General features: G+C 50.5%; 1 protein-coding gene across 1 annotated transcript in view; it reads right to left on the bottom strand.

The window, feature by feature from the left end:
* Window positions 1-3,753: 3,753 nt before the first annotated feature.
* The window catches only part of ADCY9 (adenylate cyclase 9), a 133,235-nt gene continuing 115,849 nt past the window's right edge, over window positions 3,754-21,139 (bottom strand). The window contains exons 9-13 of the mRNA XM_037813799.1: window positions 20,917-21,125; window positions 17,906-18,065; window positions 16,180-16,328; window positions 13,289-13,330; window positions 3,754-8,309 (exon numbers count right to left, since the gene is read on the bottom strand). Coding sequence (XP_037669727.1) covers window positions 7,124-8,309; window positions 13,289-13,330; window positions 16,180-16,328; window positions 17,906-18,065; window positions 20,917-21,125 — 1,746 coding nt within the window. The 3' untranslated portion in view covers window positions 3,754-7,123. The remainder of the gene's footprint in view (window positions 8,310-13,288; window positions 13,331-16,179; window positions 16,329-17,905; window positions 18,066-20,916; window positions 21,126-21,139) is intronic.

A 21,139-nucleotide genomic window follows, 5' to 3' on the forward strand; every position in this document is an offset into this window, starting at 1 on the left:
TTACTTTAATAATTCAGTAACCTCGGGCACAACTAAGTCCTCAGGTGCTCTTTCACAAATCGTGAAATCAACACAGGGTTTGTCTGCAAAGAGGATGTTCAGGCTTTGGTTTTGTCGCTGGCTATCATCCATGTGTTGTTAGCGTTTTGGTTTATTGCTGTCGTGGGAAGAGGGGGCGTCCGGAGCCCCCACCTGGCACGTCCCTCTGATGGCTCATGACGGACAGGCCTGGGGCCACAGCACGCAGGGTTGCCGAGTTTGGCTGCAAAGGTCACTGCACGCTGCTGACCTCACTTCCCCGAAGTCCCCTCCAGCCTCACCTCCAAGTCCAAGGACAGCTCTGGGGACCCCAGAACCATCTGTGGGCTGGGGGTTGTTTGGGCCAGCCCCGGGTGGACAGACAAAGCGCCCAGATCAGGCCGCACTCCCAGCTCAATGGGCTCTGGCGGCAACTGGGGCTAAAACCAGGGGGAACTTGGGGTGATTTTCTGAAGGGCTTGGTGAGGACCTGATGGCCGCTGTCGGCAAGGGGCTTAGGGCGTCAACCCGGCCAGGGCACGGGTGTGGGTCAGACAGATGGCGAGTTCTGTCGGAGTTCCCCGAGCAGGCCGGCGCGGAGGCGAGAGGGCTGCCTTGCATGTGGGGCCTGCACAGCACTTTCTCGCACTTGGGAGAAAACACAGGAAGAGACAGTCCCATCCGCGTGGCCGGCCGGCCCGTGTAGGGCTGGACGCAGACGCTGGGACTGGCCGGCTTCTGCCAGGAGTCACCCACCAGGGCTGCTGCTATGGACTCAGAGGTCCGGGGACTTGTGTTTGCGGCAGCGACAGAAGACGCGGCTTTGGAGCACGGGCATTCTCTTTCGGAGTTCCAGTAAATATTGCAAGGTGGTGGCAGAACGTGGCGCGTATGGCTAGGTCACTAAAATGGATGAGGTTTTCTCCGAATGCACACATGCAGCAGAGCTGCTGCATCTCTGCCAACTCACCCTCGAAGTAATAAGGAAATGCTGGTGGGAAACGAAAAGCTGCAAACGATCCCAAGCAGCCCCTGGCACTGGCTGCAGAAGAAGAGTGCAGTGAAGAACTTTGGTCACTGGCCATGTGAATCATGCAAGAAATTCATTTAGTCTCTACTGAAGTATTTCAGGACAAAGGATGTTTTCATCCCAAATTACCTGGGTAAATTGCCCCACTCTCTTTTCTTGGAATAGTTGCACGTTGTTTTCTTAGGTTTTCATTGAATTAGTTTTCTGAAAGTTCATATAAACAATGTTCTTTAATATTAAAAACAAAAACAAGAAACCCAAAACCTCTCTAGGTGTCCTGGAGATAGGATCTTTGAAGTCTTTGAAATTTTTGGAAAGCCCAACTTTATCATGCAATTAAGGAACGAAACAGGAGACCAAGGACAATATTCTTCAGCAACATTCTAAACCTCTCTGTGATGCCAGCCAGACATCTTCACTCTTTAGGAAAAATACGCATCATTTTGGCAAACCAAAATTACCAAGGGAAGGTTCCCCCAATCCAAGACTAGCCTACACCGGGTTATACGATTTGCTCTTAAAAAGGGCATCACTGGCTTTCTCAGGACCTCTTTTTAAACCCAAGATTCCCAAACCGAGGTTAAAACTTCAAATTGTTCTATGATAATTCAAATTAAATGGCCAATTAATTTATTTTTCTCTTTCCCTAAGTTCCTGAAATACTGGAGATGCACCTTCTGCAGATATACGATGAAGGCTTTTAAAGATTCCCTAACATCATACATAATAAAGAATTGCATAATCAGCAGTTAGGAAAAAAAAGTCTGATTTTGTGCTAAAGGTACCTGTCCTATTTCTGTTAAAATTAGCAAGAAGCTTGAGGCAACGACACAATCTATGTTTTATAGTGATCTTTCAGACGGCACCAAAATGTTGCAAGCTTTGACTCTTTTCTCTGATGCTTTTGGTTAGCATATGGTACCAATTTGGGTTATTTTTAAGAGCTCAGAATCACTTGAATAATTAAAAAACTTCCTCATTCTAAACATAAATTAGATAATAACTTAAATAGTGCACATATAATTCAAGTAACAAGTCTTACCAAAAGAGTAAGGAAAGAGAGAGATTTCTTAAGAGGGAAATGTGTTTTTACCTTGTCCGTCACGTGCTAAACGAGTGCCTGGTCTCACAAACTAAATGTACAATGCCCCACGACTTGGATTCCTGGTTCTGCCCCTGAAAAGAAATGCTCTAAAAAATTAGATCATGATTTTTGGCCACGCGCTCTGCTTTCCCGCTGTCACTCCCCGCAGACGGCCTGCCCATCAGTGGGGACGTGGAAATCGTGGCCGTGACAGCTCAACCGGGACAAGCCATTCAGGGCTCTCTTCCTGAGCTTTCTAATCTGAACTGAAAGACCTACTTCGATGGGGCGTCATGAGGCCCAGTGAGGTACCAGGTGTTTTGAGTCTCTTATATTTTTAGATATAAATAATTGGGAGACCACCTCATGAGCAAAGGTTCTTTGGCAAGAACTGGATTTATAGGCTCTATAGCTGTTTTCTTTACGTCAGCATCACCGAGTTGCTGTAGGTTTGTCTGTATTCCTAGAGGAGGGAGGAGACTGGGATGGCATGGAAACCTCTCCGGGAAGTGCAGGGTAAGGGTGGAGTGGACGTGGGGGCCCAGCTACAGTGAACGGGACATGTCCCAGGGTCTGGAGGCAAATGTGTCCTTGGATGACCTCGAGACCCAGAGAACGGTCCGGAGAGCCCAGCAGCCCAGGGCATGAAGCCGTCTCTAGCTGAGGAAGAGCTAAGCAAAGGGTGGGAGCCTGCGTACTCGCCTCTCCTTCCCAGTTCTGCTTTCTTACCCCAGAACGACACGGACAAATCCCTCCTTTTGGCACTGTTCACCTCCCTCCCGAGCTAACAGGCAAGCATTTTATTTGATGAGAAGATGGTCAGAGGAAGACACAGAAAGAGCAACTCTTTCAGAAGATTCTGGAAGGCTGGGCCACCCCGGCCTCTCGTGTGCAGAGCTGAGATGGGACGAGCAGGGAGATGTGTGGCCTCCCACCCACCCACTCCTTTCTTAGAGAAGAGGTGGTCTGTTACTCCCCAAAGGCTCTTGCCAGCCACATCTGCCCCTAGAGCCCCTGGGGAGCCCATTCTAGTAGAAAGACCTAGATTCCTACCAGGCCCTCAGTGCAGCAAGACCGATATCCCTTCCCTTCTGAAGAGGCGCCTGGGGGTGCCTGCAACACAGCCTTGGGGGAAAGGGCCATCACCCCACTGCCACAGGGCTCCAGCCGTGGCTCTCCTGAAACCTGACCCCCCGCCAGGGGCGCCGACTGGGGCTGCGTCTCGGCTCCTCTTAGGGTCCACATGGCACGAACGTGCTCGACTACCCAGGAAAAAGCCTGGAGAACAGTCTCCACCCGAGGCCCAAAAAAACCCAGATGAGCCATCGTTTGGCTTCAGATTTGGAGATGCTGAGAACCCCCTAAAATGTGTACAAAATGGTATGTGCGTTTTTTTCTAAGAGGATCCATGACTTCCAACAGATTCTGACATGACTTTCCCAAAACATCAGAAGCTGCCGTGAAATGGGTCTCCCTGGTAACTCGGCATGGGAGAGACTACTCAGGACCATCTTTCTAGAAAACCTACTGCGTTTGCTTGGTTGACTCTGCTCAAGATGCCGTGATGGGGAGCGCTACTTGGAAGGCCCGATAAGAATGGGGCAACTGTCACAAGTAAAACTTGTCCTGCAACCTGAGTTTTTATTTTTAAAAATTCCATGTAAAAAGAAATACTTGTCACCAAAGTTAACTTTGTCAGGTACGTCTGTTAAAAAAACACATACACAGACAGGGTAGCTCTAGTTGCCCTGTTTTCAAAGTCAGGACGTGAAGGAAAAGCAAATCTTCCTGTTTCAGTCACAGATGGCAGAGAGCACGAGGAACCACGACTGACCTCTGGAGCAGCACTTATCTTTTCAAGCAGGAAGTACCAGGCATCAAGCGTTTAGATTCAAGAATATTTTAATGTCCATTTCTTCAGTGGATGCATTTTGAAATTATTAGAATTAACAATTTTATAATAGCCAAGCAAAAGAAATATAGAAAGTGCAGCTTGTTCTGGCTAATTTAATCTCAGATTTCTAGGCATGATGTGATTATTTCAAAACAACCCATCGGAAACACCTATCTTGGCAACTGATCAATTCAAATACAGATGGATCTTTGGAAATGATGTATTATTCCCAGCCCGTGTGGTGGGAAGCATGCTGCCTTCCCAGGCGCCTTGTCAGGGGCCATGTGCAGGTGTGATCGCCATGTGTGAAGTCTGTGCGACAAGTCATGCACAGGTGTGTAAAATCTGGGAAACTTGGAGCTCTTTAAGCGTTTTGTAACTGCTGCTCCACATTTGTTTGTATTGGATGAAACTGTGTGTGCTTGTTTATCATATATATATATATATATATATATATATATATATATATATACATGTATAAATTTTGATCTGACCTGGGGTCAAGAAGAAAAGAGCAATTGCAACTCAAAACAACTATTTACACACATTCAGTTGCAAAGTATTGCTTTCTGCCCTAAGTTGGAACGAGGTATGGCCTCCCTCGCATCGAGAGCACCTGGGCACTGCTCAGAAACCTGTCTTGTCTGTCTTCAGCGTCCATCCAGTCAATGCCAACCAATGTTTCCGTTGCAGAGATTCTGTGGTTCTGCGGTGAGGTATGCTTCAGTGCAGGGAACTGGGAAGGGTCTGAGCGGCCGAGTGGCCCAGGGGCAACGTCTGTCCTGGCTGCTTAGTGGGGCTCTGGCAGATGTTAAAGACAGTTTGAAATGTGGGCTGGACCACCCATCCTCTGAGGCCAACTCGACTGCCAGGTGGGAAGGATTCTCTCCCTAACGTTTGCATCTCCCGGGTCCCCAGGGTCAGGGTCACAGACACCTTAGTGGTAAGGGAAGGAAAAGGGCTCAGTGGGGAAGAAGCGTGCAAGGGCGTAAACCTCCGTAAAGCCCACTCAGGTGGAAGAGCAAGGATGGGGCTGGGGGAGCAACACGTGGGCAGTTGCCTGGCCCTTCTGTCGTCACTCTAGCAACAGAGCCTGAGGACAGAGGGCCGAGGCAGCTGACAGCACGCACCCCCACCCCCTAATACTGACAGGAGGAAACCCCTCCGTGCAAGGGAGCATCAAGTAGTGTTTCTTGGGGAAAAAAAGTAAAAGTTCTCCAATATTTTATAAGAATACATTCTTGAGAAGCAAGAGGTATTGTCACAACCATCCTTTCTTCAGTCCTGGAAGACCACAGGCAGGAGATGCCAAGGAGAATCTGAAACGGTTCCTGAGCTGCTCTCGAGCCGAGATTCGGGACATGGCTGCAGTCCTGGGGGTGCCAGCTGGCCGGGAATGGTGTTCCACCATGCAGAGTCTGTGGGCGCTTGGGGAGGGCAGAGGCCAGGGGACCGTGGAAAGCAACAGGAAGGGCTGACAGTGGAAGGAAGACACGTGAAAGCTGGCTGGGGAGGACCTCATTGGGTAAGGAGTGGGGTCTCCACCTAGCGAGGCTTAACAATGACTGTGGCCAGCCCACCCGGGTCTAGGTTCCTTTCTACATCGACCCCAGGCTCGCTGTGGCAGAATGGAACCGCCAGTGGGAGTAGAAGTCAAGAAGTGCTTTTCCAGACCTCCCAAAGCACATCTGCACACAGATCACTGTCCCCAAATACAGCGCAGGGATGTCCGAAGAGGGCTGGGATGAGCTCATGAGGCCACATCCCACCACCCATAGGCCTCTGCAGGCTGAAACCAGGAAAAAACGAGGGATGTTTTGAATATCTGCAAAGGGGGTCACTGGTCCTGCCCACCTGTGCTTTGGTCTGATGCCTGATTCCGGTACTTCCCACTGGTCTCCCCACAACCCAGCTCCCTGGGAGGAGCGCGGGGAGCATTGGCTCCACAGGCCCTGGGCGGTGGCGACATTCTGTTCCATTCTGTTGGGAAAGGGGGGTTGAGTTTTTCTGACCCAAAGTACGCTGAATGTCTGGGAAGCCACCCCAGCTTGGCTACAAATCCTGCTGGGTGCCAGAGGCCTGGGGTGGCTCTTGGCCACTGGCTTCTGGTTCTGCCAGGCCCTTCCTGAGCCCTTCAAGGAAACCAGCCGCCCCACGCCCTGTCTGCCACACACGCGCACACATGCACACACACACACACACGGGCGTGTCCTGATAAATAAATAAATAAATAGATGCTCCCCCCCCGAGACATCTGCTCCAAGTTTCTCAGGCGAGTCAGCTTTGGAGATGACCCCCTTTGTTCCCAACCAGAAGATTCCTCGGCTGTAACCAACAGGATGGCAAATGGCTTTTCAACACCCGAGGCCTGGGTTCACAAACCAGGCTGCTGGATCGCCTTTGAAATCTCACGCGTGACAGTGGATGGGCTCCGGAAACCACGATGCGCCAGGAAAGGGTCCCTGCCCCAGACCCCAGGGGGCCTGCAGGGCAGTGCTCATGGGCGCTTCGGCTGTGGGCCGGGTCATCCTGGCAAACTGCTTCTCTCCATCCACGCCCCTTCACCTCCCCTCTCAGTGACTGGCCCTCTCCATCAGTTTCCTAAATGCTAGTGTGCGTGGTACATGTGTGTTTACATGGAAAGGTCAGGAAACTGTAAAACACTATTATGTATACAGAAAAAAATCAACCTCAAAAAACACTGTATTAGCAAAAAAAAAAAAAAAAGTGTCTTGTGAGAAAAAGCAATACAAATGCTCTCTCGACCACAGCGTTTGTTCTGAAAGCCGAAGGTTGCCCAATGCATGATTTCGGCCAGGGGGCCTCCATCCCCAGGCCTGAGGCCAAGGCCAGACCCTGAAGGCACTTGTTATCCTCCACATTGCTCAAGGGGTCACACCGAGGTGGGGAGCAAAAGGAAAGAAACAGATGGAGATGAACCCCAAGTAATCTGTGTGATCCACACAGAAGCCAGGGCTGGTGCAACAGCTTGCCACTTTGGGGACGGAGGCCATGACACCTCGAAAGCACCGCGGCCAAATACAAATATGATTGTGTCTCGACACGCGGAGCACCTCACGCAGCTTTGGATGCTGCGTCACACGCTCTGGAAAACTCCGGTGAGCTCACTGGCTTCCTCCAGCCCTGTCTCCTCGCAGTCACTTTTCTCTGAGGCTTTGCTCAATGGACACCTCTCTTCTGCCCTGGAAGGCTCTTTCCAGAGTCTCTTAGGAGACGGGAGTGAATCCTTGGCCTGTGAGCTACTGTCGGAACCTAGTGACGTCTTATCCAGGTTCTGCATGGAGGGCACCAGGTTGGTGATCTCGTCTGTGGGCGAGCGGCCGATGCTGCCATCTACCTGGACCCGGATGTCTGGGGAGATAGACAGCTGGTGCTGTGGCACGACCCCATTGTCCATGCACTTAGGGTACAGGTAGGTCTTCATCTGCCCCTTCCCCTTGACGTTCACCGTCCCTCTGTAGTCGAAGTCGTAGCCCATCGTGCTCAGGACACGGTAGCTCTCTTCGCTCACCTGGATCCGGCACTCGACGCCGGTGGTGTCCATCCTGCTGGCGATGTTGACCGTGTCCCCCCAGATGTCGTACAGCAGCTTGGTGGTGCCGATGACCCCTGCCGTGAGGGGCCCATGGTTGAAGCCGACCCGGAGCTTGAAGTTGAACCACAGCATGTTGTTGTTGAAGTCATCCACCACGCGCATCATCTCCTTGGCAAACTCGAACAGGATCTGCAGGTGCTCATGCGGGTGGCCGTCGTCCTGGCGCTGGGCAGCGTTCAGCCCCGACGCGGCCATGTAGGTGGCCCCGATGGTCTTGATCTTCTCGACGCTGCTGTAGCCCGGCTTGCTCAGGAGCTCGTCGAAGTCCCCGATGAGCTCGTTGAGGACCCGGTAGCACTCCTTGCCTCCCTCATAGTTCTCCTCGTAGAACTCGCCGAAGTTGACGATGCTGGCAAAGATCACGCCCCCGCTGTCGTGGTTCTTGGAGTAGGTCTGGGAGACCTTCAGCTGCTCGGCCACATGGTGGGGGATGATGTTGCGCAGCAGCCAGTCGGCCTGGTCTCTCATGCTCTGGATCTTGGCGCGGTGCAGGCCGGCTTCCACGTCCCCGTGGTAGTGCAGGCGGTAGCTGACCTCGAACTCCCGGTTCAGGAACCAGACCAGCAAGAGCAGGAGGACGAGGACGAGGACCACCTCCTGGCCAAGCAGACTGGCTGGCCTCCTGCGGTCATCCAGCAACGAGCTGTTGCACGGACTCCCCTCGGAACTGGAGGGTGAAGGGAAGAGAAGAGGACAGGCTTTTAAAAATGCATCTTTTAAGGGGAAAGTTATGATGCAGTGCTTCAACGTTTTGAAACAGCCCAGCCAACCACTGCCTGCACCAAGTTCTGTTAAGTTAAATTTGCCTTTTAGGTTCAAATCGTCAACAGCCCAGAGCCATGCAACAATCCATTTCCATCTGGCTAAGCTAACAACATGCAGAGATAAAGGGTGATTTTTAAACTGATTCCTTCAATAAGTGCTTTATAATTGATTTTGTTTTTCAGAACAGCCAGCAGCTTCTTTCAAAAAATATCTTCGTTTGCTGTTCTCCCCACTTTCTATTTTGAAAAACTTCAATCCTACAGAAAAGTTAGAAGGCAAGTCAAACAGATACCCATACACCACCCTTCACCTAGATTCGAGAATTCAACATTTTTCCACACTGCTTTCTTTCTCTGTGTGTGCACACAAACACACACGCTTATTTTACTGAATATTCTGAAAGTAATTTACAGGCTTCATGACACTTTGGCCCTAAATACTTCAGTACAAATCTCCCAAGAATAGAACATTTCCCTACGTAACCACAATACCATTATCGTATCCAAGAAATTAGCTCCAATGCCATAATAGCCTCTGATACATGTGCTTCTTAGATTTACTCTCCAGCTTTATTTTTGAAATAATTGTATTTTTTACAAAGAATTTTTGTAAATTTTCTGCTCTCTACCTGAATAAAAGCTTGGCAATATACCAAGTTTCCTCAGGGTTAATTCTGTTTCGTCAGAAACATCTAAGACAACTTTAACATTTCTTAGAAGAATATGTAGGCTTTTAAGAGTAATAAATGTACACACTAAGAAACACAAACTGTGTAAACAATGGGAAACAAGTGCCTTTCCTTGGAGGTGACCAGTGTTATGGTTTTACTGTGACTGCACAGTATCCTAATATCCACGTGTACTGTAATTTAACCCGACTTCTACCAATGCGTCAGTGAATATTCTGGAGGCCCTGGATTATCTTCATGCATGTGAATGAGTCTATCTGCAGGATAAACTCCTAGATATGGAAATGCTGAGCCATTTTCAATAATGTGCATATAGAATTTTGCTAGAAATTTCCAAACTGCCCTTTTAAGAGGCTGGATCAAGTTCTAATCTCTCCAACAATTGAGCCCCCTTTGGGTGGAGCTGACTGCAGGCTTGATGGTGTTGGCAGGTGACTGCCGTGGCCGCAGGACTGAAGATCAGCGGAGAGCGGCACGATCTCTTTAAAAAAGTGTATTTTTAAAACTCTCATTTTTTTTTTTTCAATTTTAAAACATTACATCCTCATCAGAGAAAATTGAGGAACAAAAAGAAACAGAAAAAGAGATTCGCCCATTGTCCCACCATCCAGAGGTAATTCATTACTAATATTTGTTAAATTCCCTTCTGGTCTTTCTTCTCTCTATGTATTTTTACAACATTATGATTGCTCCATTCATATAAATCTGTACCCTGATGTATTTCTAAGGAGCACAGAGTGGTCCACTAGATTTTCTGTAGCAATGGGCCACGTCATGCTGTACACAGATGGATCTGTTGATTGGATAGCTCCATGACCAGAAAGAAGCTCTTCTCTTTAACCAAAGTGTTTAGTAAGTTTTGTTACCTGTAACTTAAACAATAATGGAACTGACCCATACAGCCTTCCATGGTGCGCCGTCATCTGGACTGGGGGCTGCTTTCCAGCTGGAGCCCTGTAGAGTTCGGAGACCCTGGGCCAGGGTCTTCTTTCAGAGTCTCAACTTCCACCCGCACGTGTTAACTGTGAAGGTGGCTGGAGGATCACACAGTCCTCCTGGCCTAAGGCTCATGCAGAGAAGCTCACGAGCAAGGCTGGAATCTGCTCTCCTCGGGAAGACCCACTTACAAAGCTGGCCCTTGGCGGGCATCAGGGAGACTGGAGCTTGGGAAGCTCCCCACTGTTCTCCGATAAGAGTGGCTCGCTGTGCTTAAACTGGGTGTCCAGACCACGGCACACCAGTGTTCCTTCTGGGAGCCTGGGATTTTGGTACATGCCTGGCAGAGGGTGCCTGTGTGACCAGGCCCCAGTAAAACCCCTGAGGGCACTCGTCTCCAATGAGCTGCCCTGGTGGAGACATTTGGCACATGTCACATCTCACTGCTGGGCAACCGAGCACGTCCTGCGTGTCTCCACTGGGGTGGGCTCCTGGAAGCCACGCCTGACTTCCCCTGGACTTCATCCCCTGCGCCTCTGTCCTCAGCCGATTTTGCTCCGTATCCTTTGGGTGTAATGTCTTAGCCAGGAGTTTGGCTGTACTCTGAGTCCTGTGCGTTCTCTGGATAATGCATCAACCCTAGGGGTGGTCTTGGGGACTCCCGAAACGGGTTCTACAGGTCAATGTCAGTGAACTAGGAACCAAAAAAGTCCTCATGGTAAGACACCCTAAGCTCACTTATTTATTTTGCTAACATCTGTCATTTAAACAAAGACAATATATGCCATGAATCTCAAGTACTAAACAAAACAATCATTTATTTTAGATGTCTAAAACACATTTACATCGTGCTCCTTAACCTCTGTGGTTGGCTTTTAAATGTGGTGCAAAGAGAATCTAGCACGGTAGAAAGTGAGTCTCTTCTGGGTTGTGAGCCCGTCTAGTGGGGCCGGGAGCTAACCTTCCTTACGGTTTACTGGTTTATGCAAAGAGATGACACCAAGAAACAAGAAACGGACCCCTTTCCGAGTAAACTTTTCCAAGGTTTAAAATCACTGTAACGGTACAAGGAGGTGCTTTAAATCCCCGTGGGGACCCGGGTGGCCGTATCTGGGCTTCCTCTCTCGCTCCGTTGCTTTTGATGCTTTGGTCGAGGTCACCAGTGTGGCCCAATTCTGGCGACGAGCCCAGGACTGTCCTCTCCAGACGGAGGACAGGGACAGTGAAATGGGGGCTGGCGTGAGAGGGAACGGGAAAATGGACCACAGTTTTTCCTTTTTATCTTTGCTTAAGAGAAAAAAAAGTCATGATACGTGGGATTTACATCTGGCACCCAAGGTGGCTGGCTTGAAACAGAAGATCTCCGTAACAAGTACGAAGATAATCACGTCCAGACTACAACCCACGTTTCTTATTCTATAACAGAGGCAACAAAAGTGATGATTCTGTGCCCAAGTGCACATAGTAAAAGTCTGTTTTCAAAAGAGGAATTTTATGTGACTAAATGCAAGAGTCAATTTATGATTTAATAGTTGGATGTTAAATCATTAATGGAATTTAGAGTAAAAGACACAGTCCTAACCAGCTGAACATGGCACTTGTTACCATTTTGGTGCATTTCATGGCAATTTTAAAAACTGCCTAGAGAGGAGGTGCAAGGAGGGCTTCTGGGGTGCAGGCAATGTTCCTTTTCTTGGCCTGGGTGGTGGTTACATGGGTGTGTTCACTTGTGAAAATTCATCGAGCTGTTTACTTATGAGCCGGGTACTTTTCTGAGCATATGTTACACATCAATAAAAAGTTAAATATTCACAGATATGGAACTTTTCAAATTGTAAAAACAGGAAAAAAATTGTTACTCATAAACTCATGATATATCTTAAATATATTATCATTTTGCAGTAATTTCTTTCAATTTTTTTCATATATCATAAAAAAATCTATAGCTACAGTACAGCACAGAATAAATGAAAAAAGAAAACCATACACATTTTCCAGATTGTTGCATAATTTTAACAGTTTCAGTACTTAAGGATGGGTATCACAATTTATTTAATTCCTTTATTACCAACCACTGAAATTCCTGATGAATTTTCAGTATCACCAACCACACTTTGCGTAGTTTGGGGCAGGCAGCCTTTTCCACGTGCTCAGTTATTTCCTCGGGAGATTACCAAAGGTGGAATTAAGGTAAAGGCTATGACAAATTTTATGACTTTTTATAAGTTGTCAATTTACTTTCCAAAACGACTGTGTCGCTCTGAGAAGGAAAGAGGCAGCGAGAGCGAGGCCTGGGAGCTGGAGGGGTTGCTTCTCCCACAGGGGCCCGCTGGGTGACCATGGGAGGGCCCTCAACTGCTCCCAACTTCAGCGTCCTCGTCTGAAAAACGGGGACAAAATCACCTCGCACGTCAGGTTGTTGTGAGGATTAAATAAACATACTTTAAGTGTCTGGGTGCTAGAAAATTATCCCACACCAGCAATTTAGGAATGTTCCACACCCTTGCCCACACTGGGCATTAGTACTGTAACTTTTCAAAGGTCTAATTTAAAAGATCAAGAGGAGTTTTATGGTTATTTAAATGTGCAAAGACTTCATCATTAAGGACATTGACTATACGTCCATATTTACCTTCTATGCGCATTTTCTCTTTTGTGAATTTTTTTTGTCCTTTCTCTATGCAGAGTTTAATGAGCTCTTTATGTATCCACCTCACAAATATTTTTCCCAGTGTGCTTTGAGTTTCTTTTTCTCTGATTGTCAGTCAGTCTCTTCTTTTATGGTTTGATTTACTGTTTCTAAGATTGGAAAGTTAGAGCTTGAAAACTATTTAATTTTATTTTTTCTAGATTTTATATAAATTTCTATTTTTTACTCTATTTAGAATTCATCGTGATGTTTATAATAAAGCAAGTATATAGTAACATCTATTCTTTCAAATTTCTAGTCAGCTATTTCAAACTATTTTAGAGAACAATATACCACTTTCCTTTGATTTGTAAGTTTTCCTTTGTAAAAGTCTTACATGAGATGAAACCAACTGTAACATAAGTCTTAAAGATCATTTTATTTTCCTAATAAGATCTAACTATGACCTGGTATTGTAATAAGCAGGTATTTTCCACTTCCCCTTTTACTTATTCCTACATTGTGCATTTTATTCAAGACAAAATGGTTTTATGGAAGCTTAGAAATACACAGTAATAATATTGTTACTCTCATTAAGTCAAATATTGGTACAATATTAAAAGCTTACCTGAAATTCTTTACTTCATCGAGGTGTGAAATTATTATAGAACTGAAATGAAAATGCAGAAAAATATGATTATAAAAAGCAAAAAGACAATATATAAAGCAGAAAAATATGATTATAAAAAGCAAAAAGACAATATATAAAACAACATGAGAAGAACTGAAACAAGTTACTCTTTTTTTTTTGAAGGTGAGATCAATTAGACAGGGACAAACGTGTTTATGATCACGTGACACTGCATGTCTTTGACAAATTGTAGCCACGGAAAGTCAGCACTCACTGCAGCCAAGCACAAGCAAGAGCATCTGAAGTGTCCGCTGCACGTCGGTGCTGACCCGTGGCGTCCTGTGGGCCAGGAACCCGGGTCCTGGTGCCACGGCTCCCTGAGAACAAGGCCTGGTTCCGGAAAGGACCACTGACGGCCAGGGCAGTTACAGCTGCCTCAGAAGCCCGATGCTGTTAGCTGGGGAAGACGTGCCCAAAGCAACCAACCCCACTCTCAGAGTATCGGAACCGAGCCAGCCGCATATGGTTACCCAAGGGGAGAACTATTTTAGGAGAGGAATGAAACCTCGATGTGAGCATCTTCCCCGCGGCGAGGGGAGGCCTAGCAGCCTGCAGATCCACTGTGCCTTCCCACCGAGGTGCAGCTCGTCCCTGCAATCCCTGAGCCTTGCTCCTCAAAACAGGGGGTGCTAAGGAAGCACCTGTGTGCATGGAGAGGATCATGCTAGGGGGTGGGGGACAGGCAGCAGGGACCCCGACAGCAAAGGCCAGGGGAAGGCTCGGAGGGGCTTTAAAATTTCCCGAGGTGCTGCAGGGCTTTAGAGAGGAAGCAAGAGCTCTGCCACAAGAGCACGCCTCCATGCATGCCAGCCTCGAGGTCCTCTTCTTGTCCTGGCGGACACGACCGTGACACGGTGGAACCCCACACACCCTCCTCTTGCACACCGACATCTCCCGTCCCCCATGCTGGCTGCAGTTCTTGGAGAGTCCCCTCCCCTTACATAGAGCTGGGTTCAGTTTTTTGTTTACCACCCTGCCTAGTCCCAACCCTGGTTCAGTTTCATAAAGCCCATGGGGTGGACGGGCCCAGAGGATCTTGTGTGCGGAGATGGGGGTGCGCCCACCGCCCGACCCCAAGATCTGCTATTTGAATTCTGGGCCAGCTGCATGGGGTCCTACAGGACAGCCTCGCTCTGAGGTGTCACAGGTGGAGGAGCCCCACGGGGTGCCCCAGGGACGCTGAGCAGTCGGGGAGGGATTTGCGACGGAGCAGAAAGGTTAAAGGGCGCGCTGCTGAATTCTCCGCTCTCGGAAAGGGACCGTGATTGCAGACAGCGCACGTTCGGAAAGGGGAAAGCATACTTTGGTTTGCTTAAGGAAGTAAACTGTCATCTAACGTTTCTTTTCAAATACTGAAGGAGGGTGCTACTTGGAATTCCTGTTTTGATCTTAATTTGCAGAGAATATCTTTCTTCCCGTTATTATTTTGTCATGGAAGCGAGGAAGGAACTTACTCTGTCCGCTGTGAGCGCTGCTTTGTTACTGCCCAGAGACACTGTGGCGATTACATTTGCTTTTGTTTCTATCACTACAAGGTGGATCGTTTTCTACTTTTGAGGTTACAAAAGCCGGGGATCTCAACAAGACTGCCCCTGGGGGCACACTGGGTGTGCTGGGGTCCCCCGTTTGTTACAACAATGGCAGGTGTCCCCCAAAGCAAAATGAAAGTGCGTCACATAAGCCTGAAATGTCCTGCTAGCCTAGGCCCGTTTTAACCATAAGTAGGTGGTTTTTAATATGTGGAAGCAGTGAAGTGTTTTTTATAGGCCGTTACACCAAAAGCCCCATCTTTAACAGTTCCTTGTAAATAAGGAAGCTTAATGGGTTAAAGACATTATCGTGAAATTATTGAATAAATTTCTCACTGGCACATCCTGGTAGCCAAGGCATTACTGAATTTCCGACTAAATGGTTGGTTGAAAATGGTGAAAAGCCACAAACCCAGTTGCAATTGTGCAAGAGGCAATTTGAGACAACTTTTAAACAGACTTGGAACCAAACTGTATTAAATTAGTAGAACACATGAGGGGCGGGGATGTCACTGGAGTTCATTAATACAGCGTGTCTGAAACACATATTTTTATGGTTTTTGTAGCAAAGGGGAGGAGCTGATCCTGTCCCCGGAGGTCCCCCAGTGTCCGTTTCTTTTCCACACCATGCTCTGTTCCCACACCTGCTGCTGACACGGTTTTGAACGCCACGCTGACGCCCGAGAAGGGGAGAGTCCCTCAGGGCACGGACGGGCTTCACGCTGGAAGAAGGCTCCTGGTGATCTGTTGTCACCCCACCTTCCACGCCACGACACGGGGAATGAGTGTGACACACACTTAGGAGTAAGGCCCAGCGTCTGCAAAACCCTCACACGGCTCCATCCCCTCTGCTTGAATAGTCCATGATTTGCCTCGTACACCCACCTGCTTCAGGGACGGTTACAACCTGCTTTCTCCTCTTAATTTTTGTGTCTACCTACTCCTCCACACTTTCATTTTCTGGTTCATCTTGTACCAAACGGCTTCTGATCGAACTTTCTGAAATTCAAACTTACTCATTATAAGTAAGTTCCAGCAGGTGACGACTGTGTGAGGCCTTTGAGTGCAGCCGCACAAAGAGGTTTCTACTGAAATAAATATTAATTTATTCTAAATTATTTTTCTTTTGCATATTACTCTTCGGGCATTTTATTCATTTTTCCACATTACGTGTGTTGGAAACTATGTGACCTACATGTCTCCCGACGGGACGGGAAACCTCTATTCTAGAAGAGCGTCAGCTCTGGGGTGTCAGAGATGACGGGAAGGGGCTGTGTTCTGGGGGTGCCGGCCGCTTACCTGTCGGGACACAGGGTGACGTAGAGCAGCAGCAGGGTGCTGGCCCCGACCACGGTGGCCAGTGAGGACCTCATCCAGGAGCTGAGCTGGCAGAAGTTGCAGTACTGCACGACGGCCACGAGGCTGGCCGAGCACAGGAACGAGGCGAACTGCAGAGGAGGAGAGATGGTGAGGGGCCTCCCAGGCCACCCCTTCCCCAGCTGGCGGCTCAGAGCTGCTTGAGGTCAGATGATTCGCTCACAGACCTCGACTTCTGCTTAATGGGCACATACTGCTGATAGCACAGAAGCTCATATCTATCTGCATCCATTCTTACTTTTGGTTGGCCGTGCTGTTTCAAGGGCAGGTCATAAATCGTGAGGTTAATCACCTGGAGCCGTAAGTTACGAGCTCACGCTGGTACTGAAATTCTTCTCCAGACGTTTGGAAACTGCACGAGCTATTTTGGAGGGAAGGAAAGGTAGGCTGCCCCCCAGGGATGTGCCCTCTGTCATCAGTGACTGTCACATGCCCAGCTGTGCATGGCCGCTGTGTAACTTGGGTCCAAGTACCAAATCCAACCAGCCCGCCCAAGTAGTTCATCTCACACTTACCTGCACCAAAAATGTAACCTTTCGCAATAGCATTAGCTCACGCTTTATGGAATTTAACTCAGAAGCTTCCTCTCTCATCAGCAACAGCTGATCCAGGTGCAACCCCATTATTTGTGCCAATTCTAGAAACGAGCATGTTTTCTTGCATTGTTTGGAAACACAAGACAGGTGCTTCTTTGCAAAATGTAAGAAAATAATGGAATTGAAACAAGTGAAGATGGAGTAAAGTTGGAGAGGGCACGAGCTGGGGGGCTGGAGGGGCATCTGAGTGTGGCCAGCGGCAGAGGCTGAGCATCCAGACAGGAGCCACTGAGCCCCCCAGGCTGCTTCTCCACTTGACTCAGGTCTTCTGTAAACATGACACAGGCAATGTGGAGAAACTGGTGGTGGGAACGAGAAAGGGCTCAACAGCTGCGGGAAACAGTTCGACCGTTATTCAAAAAGCTAAACATAGGATTGGCGTATGACCTGGCCACTCCACGCTGAGGCGTATGCCCCAAAGAATTAAAAACAGGGACGCAAACAGTGACTTGTATGCCGGTGCTCATCGCAGCTTTATTCACGAGGGCCTAAAGGTGGAAGCCACCCCAGGGCCATCCACAGACGGTGGATAAGCGTAAAATCCCTCCACACGTGGAACGTTACTTGGCCGTAAGAAGGAAGGAAGCCCCAACCCACACTACCACGTGGATGAACCCGGAAAGCTTTACGCTAAGAGAAATGAGCCGGACGCAAGGGGCAGAGAGTGTGCGACTCCACTTATGAAACATCAAGAACCAAATCGTAGAGACAGCGAGTAGATTAGAGGTTACCAGAGGTGTGGAAGGGGATGCTACTGTTTGGTGTGTGTGGTTTCCATTCGGGGTGTTGGAAAAGTTTTGGCAACGGACAGTAGCGATTGCAGCACAACATTGAGAATGTAGTCGATACTACTGAAATGCACACTTAAAAATGGCTAAAACGGCAGTTTTTATGTTTCGACTAGATGTGTTACATAATGAGATTTAAAAAAGGACAAGCTCATTGTTTTTACCAAGAGTTTGTGCCCTTTCAAGGCTCTGTGTACCTGCTGCCCCAGGCCGTCAGGCTTATTTATGACCATCTTTTAAATGGCCGAGGGGCCCTCGACTCACCTGCACGTCCGTCTGCAGCTCGGGGGTGGTGTGGGAGTAGACGGCGAGGGCGGGCAGCGACACCAGGACGGCTCCGACGAGGTGGCGCGGGAGCCAGCCGGCGATCCACTCCAGCAGGCGCTTCGTGCAAGCCATGACATCCTCCAGGAAAAACACCATTCTGCAAAATGAGGGGATGGTCACCGGCAGCCGCGGGGGGGCCACAGGGCATTGGGCGTCCCCCCCATCGGCTGCACCCGCCCACTTGTGGACTCTCTGCCCTCTGGTCAGTGCGTGTTAAAAACCAGAGCCTCTGCCTCGGCATGTCTGCGTCCAGCACGTCCGGCCGGGCCCTCCCTTTCGGATGCAGGGTCTCTCCTGGGCGTACGTTTTGGATCCCTCTGGGGTCTCTTTGCGGCCGCAACAGCTGAGGCGCTGGGGACTGGGGCATCCAGTGAACTCGAGCTTGGGGCACCTGCCATCCCGCAACATGGGGGGCGTCACACACGCCGCCTGCCCTGGGCCCCACGTGGTGAGAGCCTGCCGACTGTGAGCCCCCCGCAGAACCGAACTCTGTTCCATGTGCGAACGGAGAGGGCTTTTTGGTTGGTGTTACCATACGCGGAATTTCCCAGGAATGCAAGTCCGGTGCCGACCAAGCAGATGAGCTCGTTCTGCTTGGACGTCACCAAGAGTTGTTCGGCATTTCAGCAAACCACGTTGCAGTTTGTGCCGTGATGCTGCTCGCCTGGGACAGCAGGTGAGGGTGGCTGTTGAGTCGCGGGGAGGGCACGTGTGTGGCTGCCGCTGGCAACCCTGGTGGGCCCCGGGGAGCAGGGCAGGCAGACCCAAGCTCAACGCCTACCTGCTCTATTCTAAACGACCTTCTAACTGGTTCTGTCTCCTATCAGAGGCACTGCACTTGGATTTTTGAAACCGCGGGCGCAGGGAGGCTCTAATTCAGGAGAGGAATGCTGACGTGAAAGCACAGGAGCTGGGTGGGGGCTGAGAACCACGGTCTGAGGAACGACGGGTCTTGGTGAACCAGGGAGCCCCGGGCTGGGGAGACGCCTGTGCTCAGGCCCTGGCAGGGGAGGCGGAGGGCCGGGCCGGGCTCTGTCCGGTGAGAGACCCCCGTGCTCCACAGCCCCTGTCTCTCAGGCCAGCCCCCAGGGAGGGTGGGTCCCAGAGCAGCGATCCCACGGCCCGAGAGCCCTCCCGGGGCCCCTGGCCGCGCCCGGGCTGCCGAGCCCTCCGTCCTGAGCACCAGCCGTGGCGAGGGCCTGGGCCACGCTGCCACGAGGAAGCACCGGTGCTCCGGCCATTCCCCCAGGACCGGACGGTTCTGTCCTCCTGAACGTAACGGAAGCCTCGGGGTATTTCAGAAAATAACCAGAAACATGCTTGAGGGCAGGAGGCTCTGCGGGGAGATCGGGGAGCCGGGCGGGGCTTGGACAGACGCCCCGCTGTCCTCACACTTGTCCCGGGCGCCGTGGGCACTGCGGGCACTGGGGAATGAGGGGCTCGGGACGGGGAGAAGGCTGGAGCGGAGGCCAGCACGGGCTGGTCACCGGAGAAGGCTGCAGGACGCGCTTTCCTCGGCTCCTAAGTATCGTGCAGGGCACAGTCTCGGCCGTCGGGGACGCCCACGGAGCCTCCGAGGTGAGGACAACACCCCAAGGCCCCGACCCTCCCCGTGACGGGAAGGGACCCCCGCCCAGCGCCCCGTCGGGAGCTGCCTCCCCTCTCAGCCTCGGCCCTGGGTCCCCTAAAGCGGGGCCTCCTCGGTCTTCAGAGCCGAACCCGAAAGGAACAGAGAACAGCTACGTCAAGGGTTAAAGAAGGACAGGACCTGGGAGATGGTCGGGACGCCCCTAGCTGCAGGCCCGCGTGTTAACACAAACCCCCACAAGGGGCAGGCGGTGGGCGAGGGGGCCTGCAAACGGGAAAGCGGTTTCTTTCGGGGATGATGGAAACATTCTGAAATTAGATTGTGGCAATGGTTGTCTGACTCCGAGAAGTTACTAAAAATCACTGAGTTGTACGCTTAAATGAGTGAATTTTATGGCATGTGAATTACACCACGACAAAGCTGTTTAAACCCCAGGGGGCTAAGGATGTCCGAGTGTGGGTCCCCAGAAGCAGACCCTGGGGAAGGCTTGGGTGGAGGGGAGTCTGCGAGGGACCCCCGGAGGCACGGAGGGGCTGGGTGGGAGAGAGCGCCAGTGAGGGGTGTGCTCTGGAGAAGGCTGCTACTACCCGGAGCGCGGGAGACCGTGGAGAAGACACTTCAGAGTTATCTCCACGAGGGACGGGGAGAGCGGCAGGGATGGGCGAGGCGGCAGGTGCAAGGGGGCGTGTGGGAGACTCTGCGCAGTGCTCTGACCTCGCCGAGGGGCACTCAGCACCTGTGCAGACCCTGTGTCCCTCTTCAAATGGAATTAGTTGTCTTTTGATTATTGAATTGTAAGAGTAAGTCCCTTATCAAATCTGTGATCTGCACATTTCCCCCATTCTGTGAGCTGTCTTCACTTTCTTGATGGTGTCCTTAGTGTTACAACAGTTTGAAATTTTGATAAAGGCCAACTTACATTCTTCTTTTTGTTGCTTGTGCTCTTGGTGTCATCTGTAAGAAACCACTGCCCAACCCAGGGTCACGAAGAAGATTTACTCCTGTTCTCCTCTGAGAGTGTGGTAGTTTGGTGTGTGCATTTAGGAGGCCCCGCTGGCACCCCCTGTCGTTTCCAGCCCACACGCCGCTGCTCCCAATCGTCTCCCTCTCGCCTTTCCTCCTTCCCACGTTCTCTCTCTGAGACTCTGGCTTAGGCTATTCGGGGACTCGCTGGTGGCAGTCAGGACGGTGAGCCCCGGCCTCCGATACGAGGGTCCCGTGTGCGGAGGGCGGCGTCTGTGTGGGAGGGTGCGGTGGGGGCTGTCGCCCGAACCCGGGACCCTGGGGCAGGTGCCCCGCAGTCTGACCGAAGGGCCATAACGTGCCGAGCCAGAAGCCGGCCCCGCGCTCGGACGCTTACCTGACGGAGACCACGAGGGACAGCACCTCCAGCAGCAGGGCCGCGCCGAAGACGGCCAGGGCGGCGGGCGGCGGGGAGGTGGCGGCTGCCCCGTACTTGAGGAAGCAGGCGGCGGAGAGGGTGAGGAACACCGTGGCCGACAGCAGCACGTCCAGCAGGGAGCTGAAGGTGGCGCTGGCGAAAGTCTTCACGGGGGAGTTCCGGATGACCTGTGGGCAGACAG

Source organism: Choloepus didactylus, chromosome 21 (genome assembly GCF_015220235.1).
Source record: "Choloepus didactylus isolate mChoDid1 chromosome 21, mChoDid1.pri, whole genome shotgun sequence".
Taxonomy (NCBI): Eukaryota; Metazoa; Chordata; class Mammalia; order Pilosa; family Megalonychidae; genus Choloepus; species Choloepus didactylus.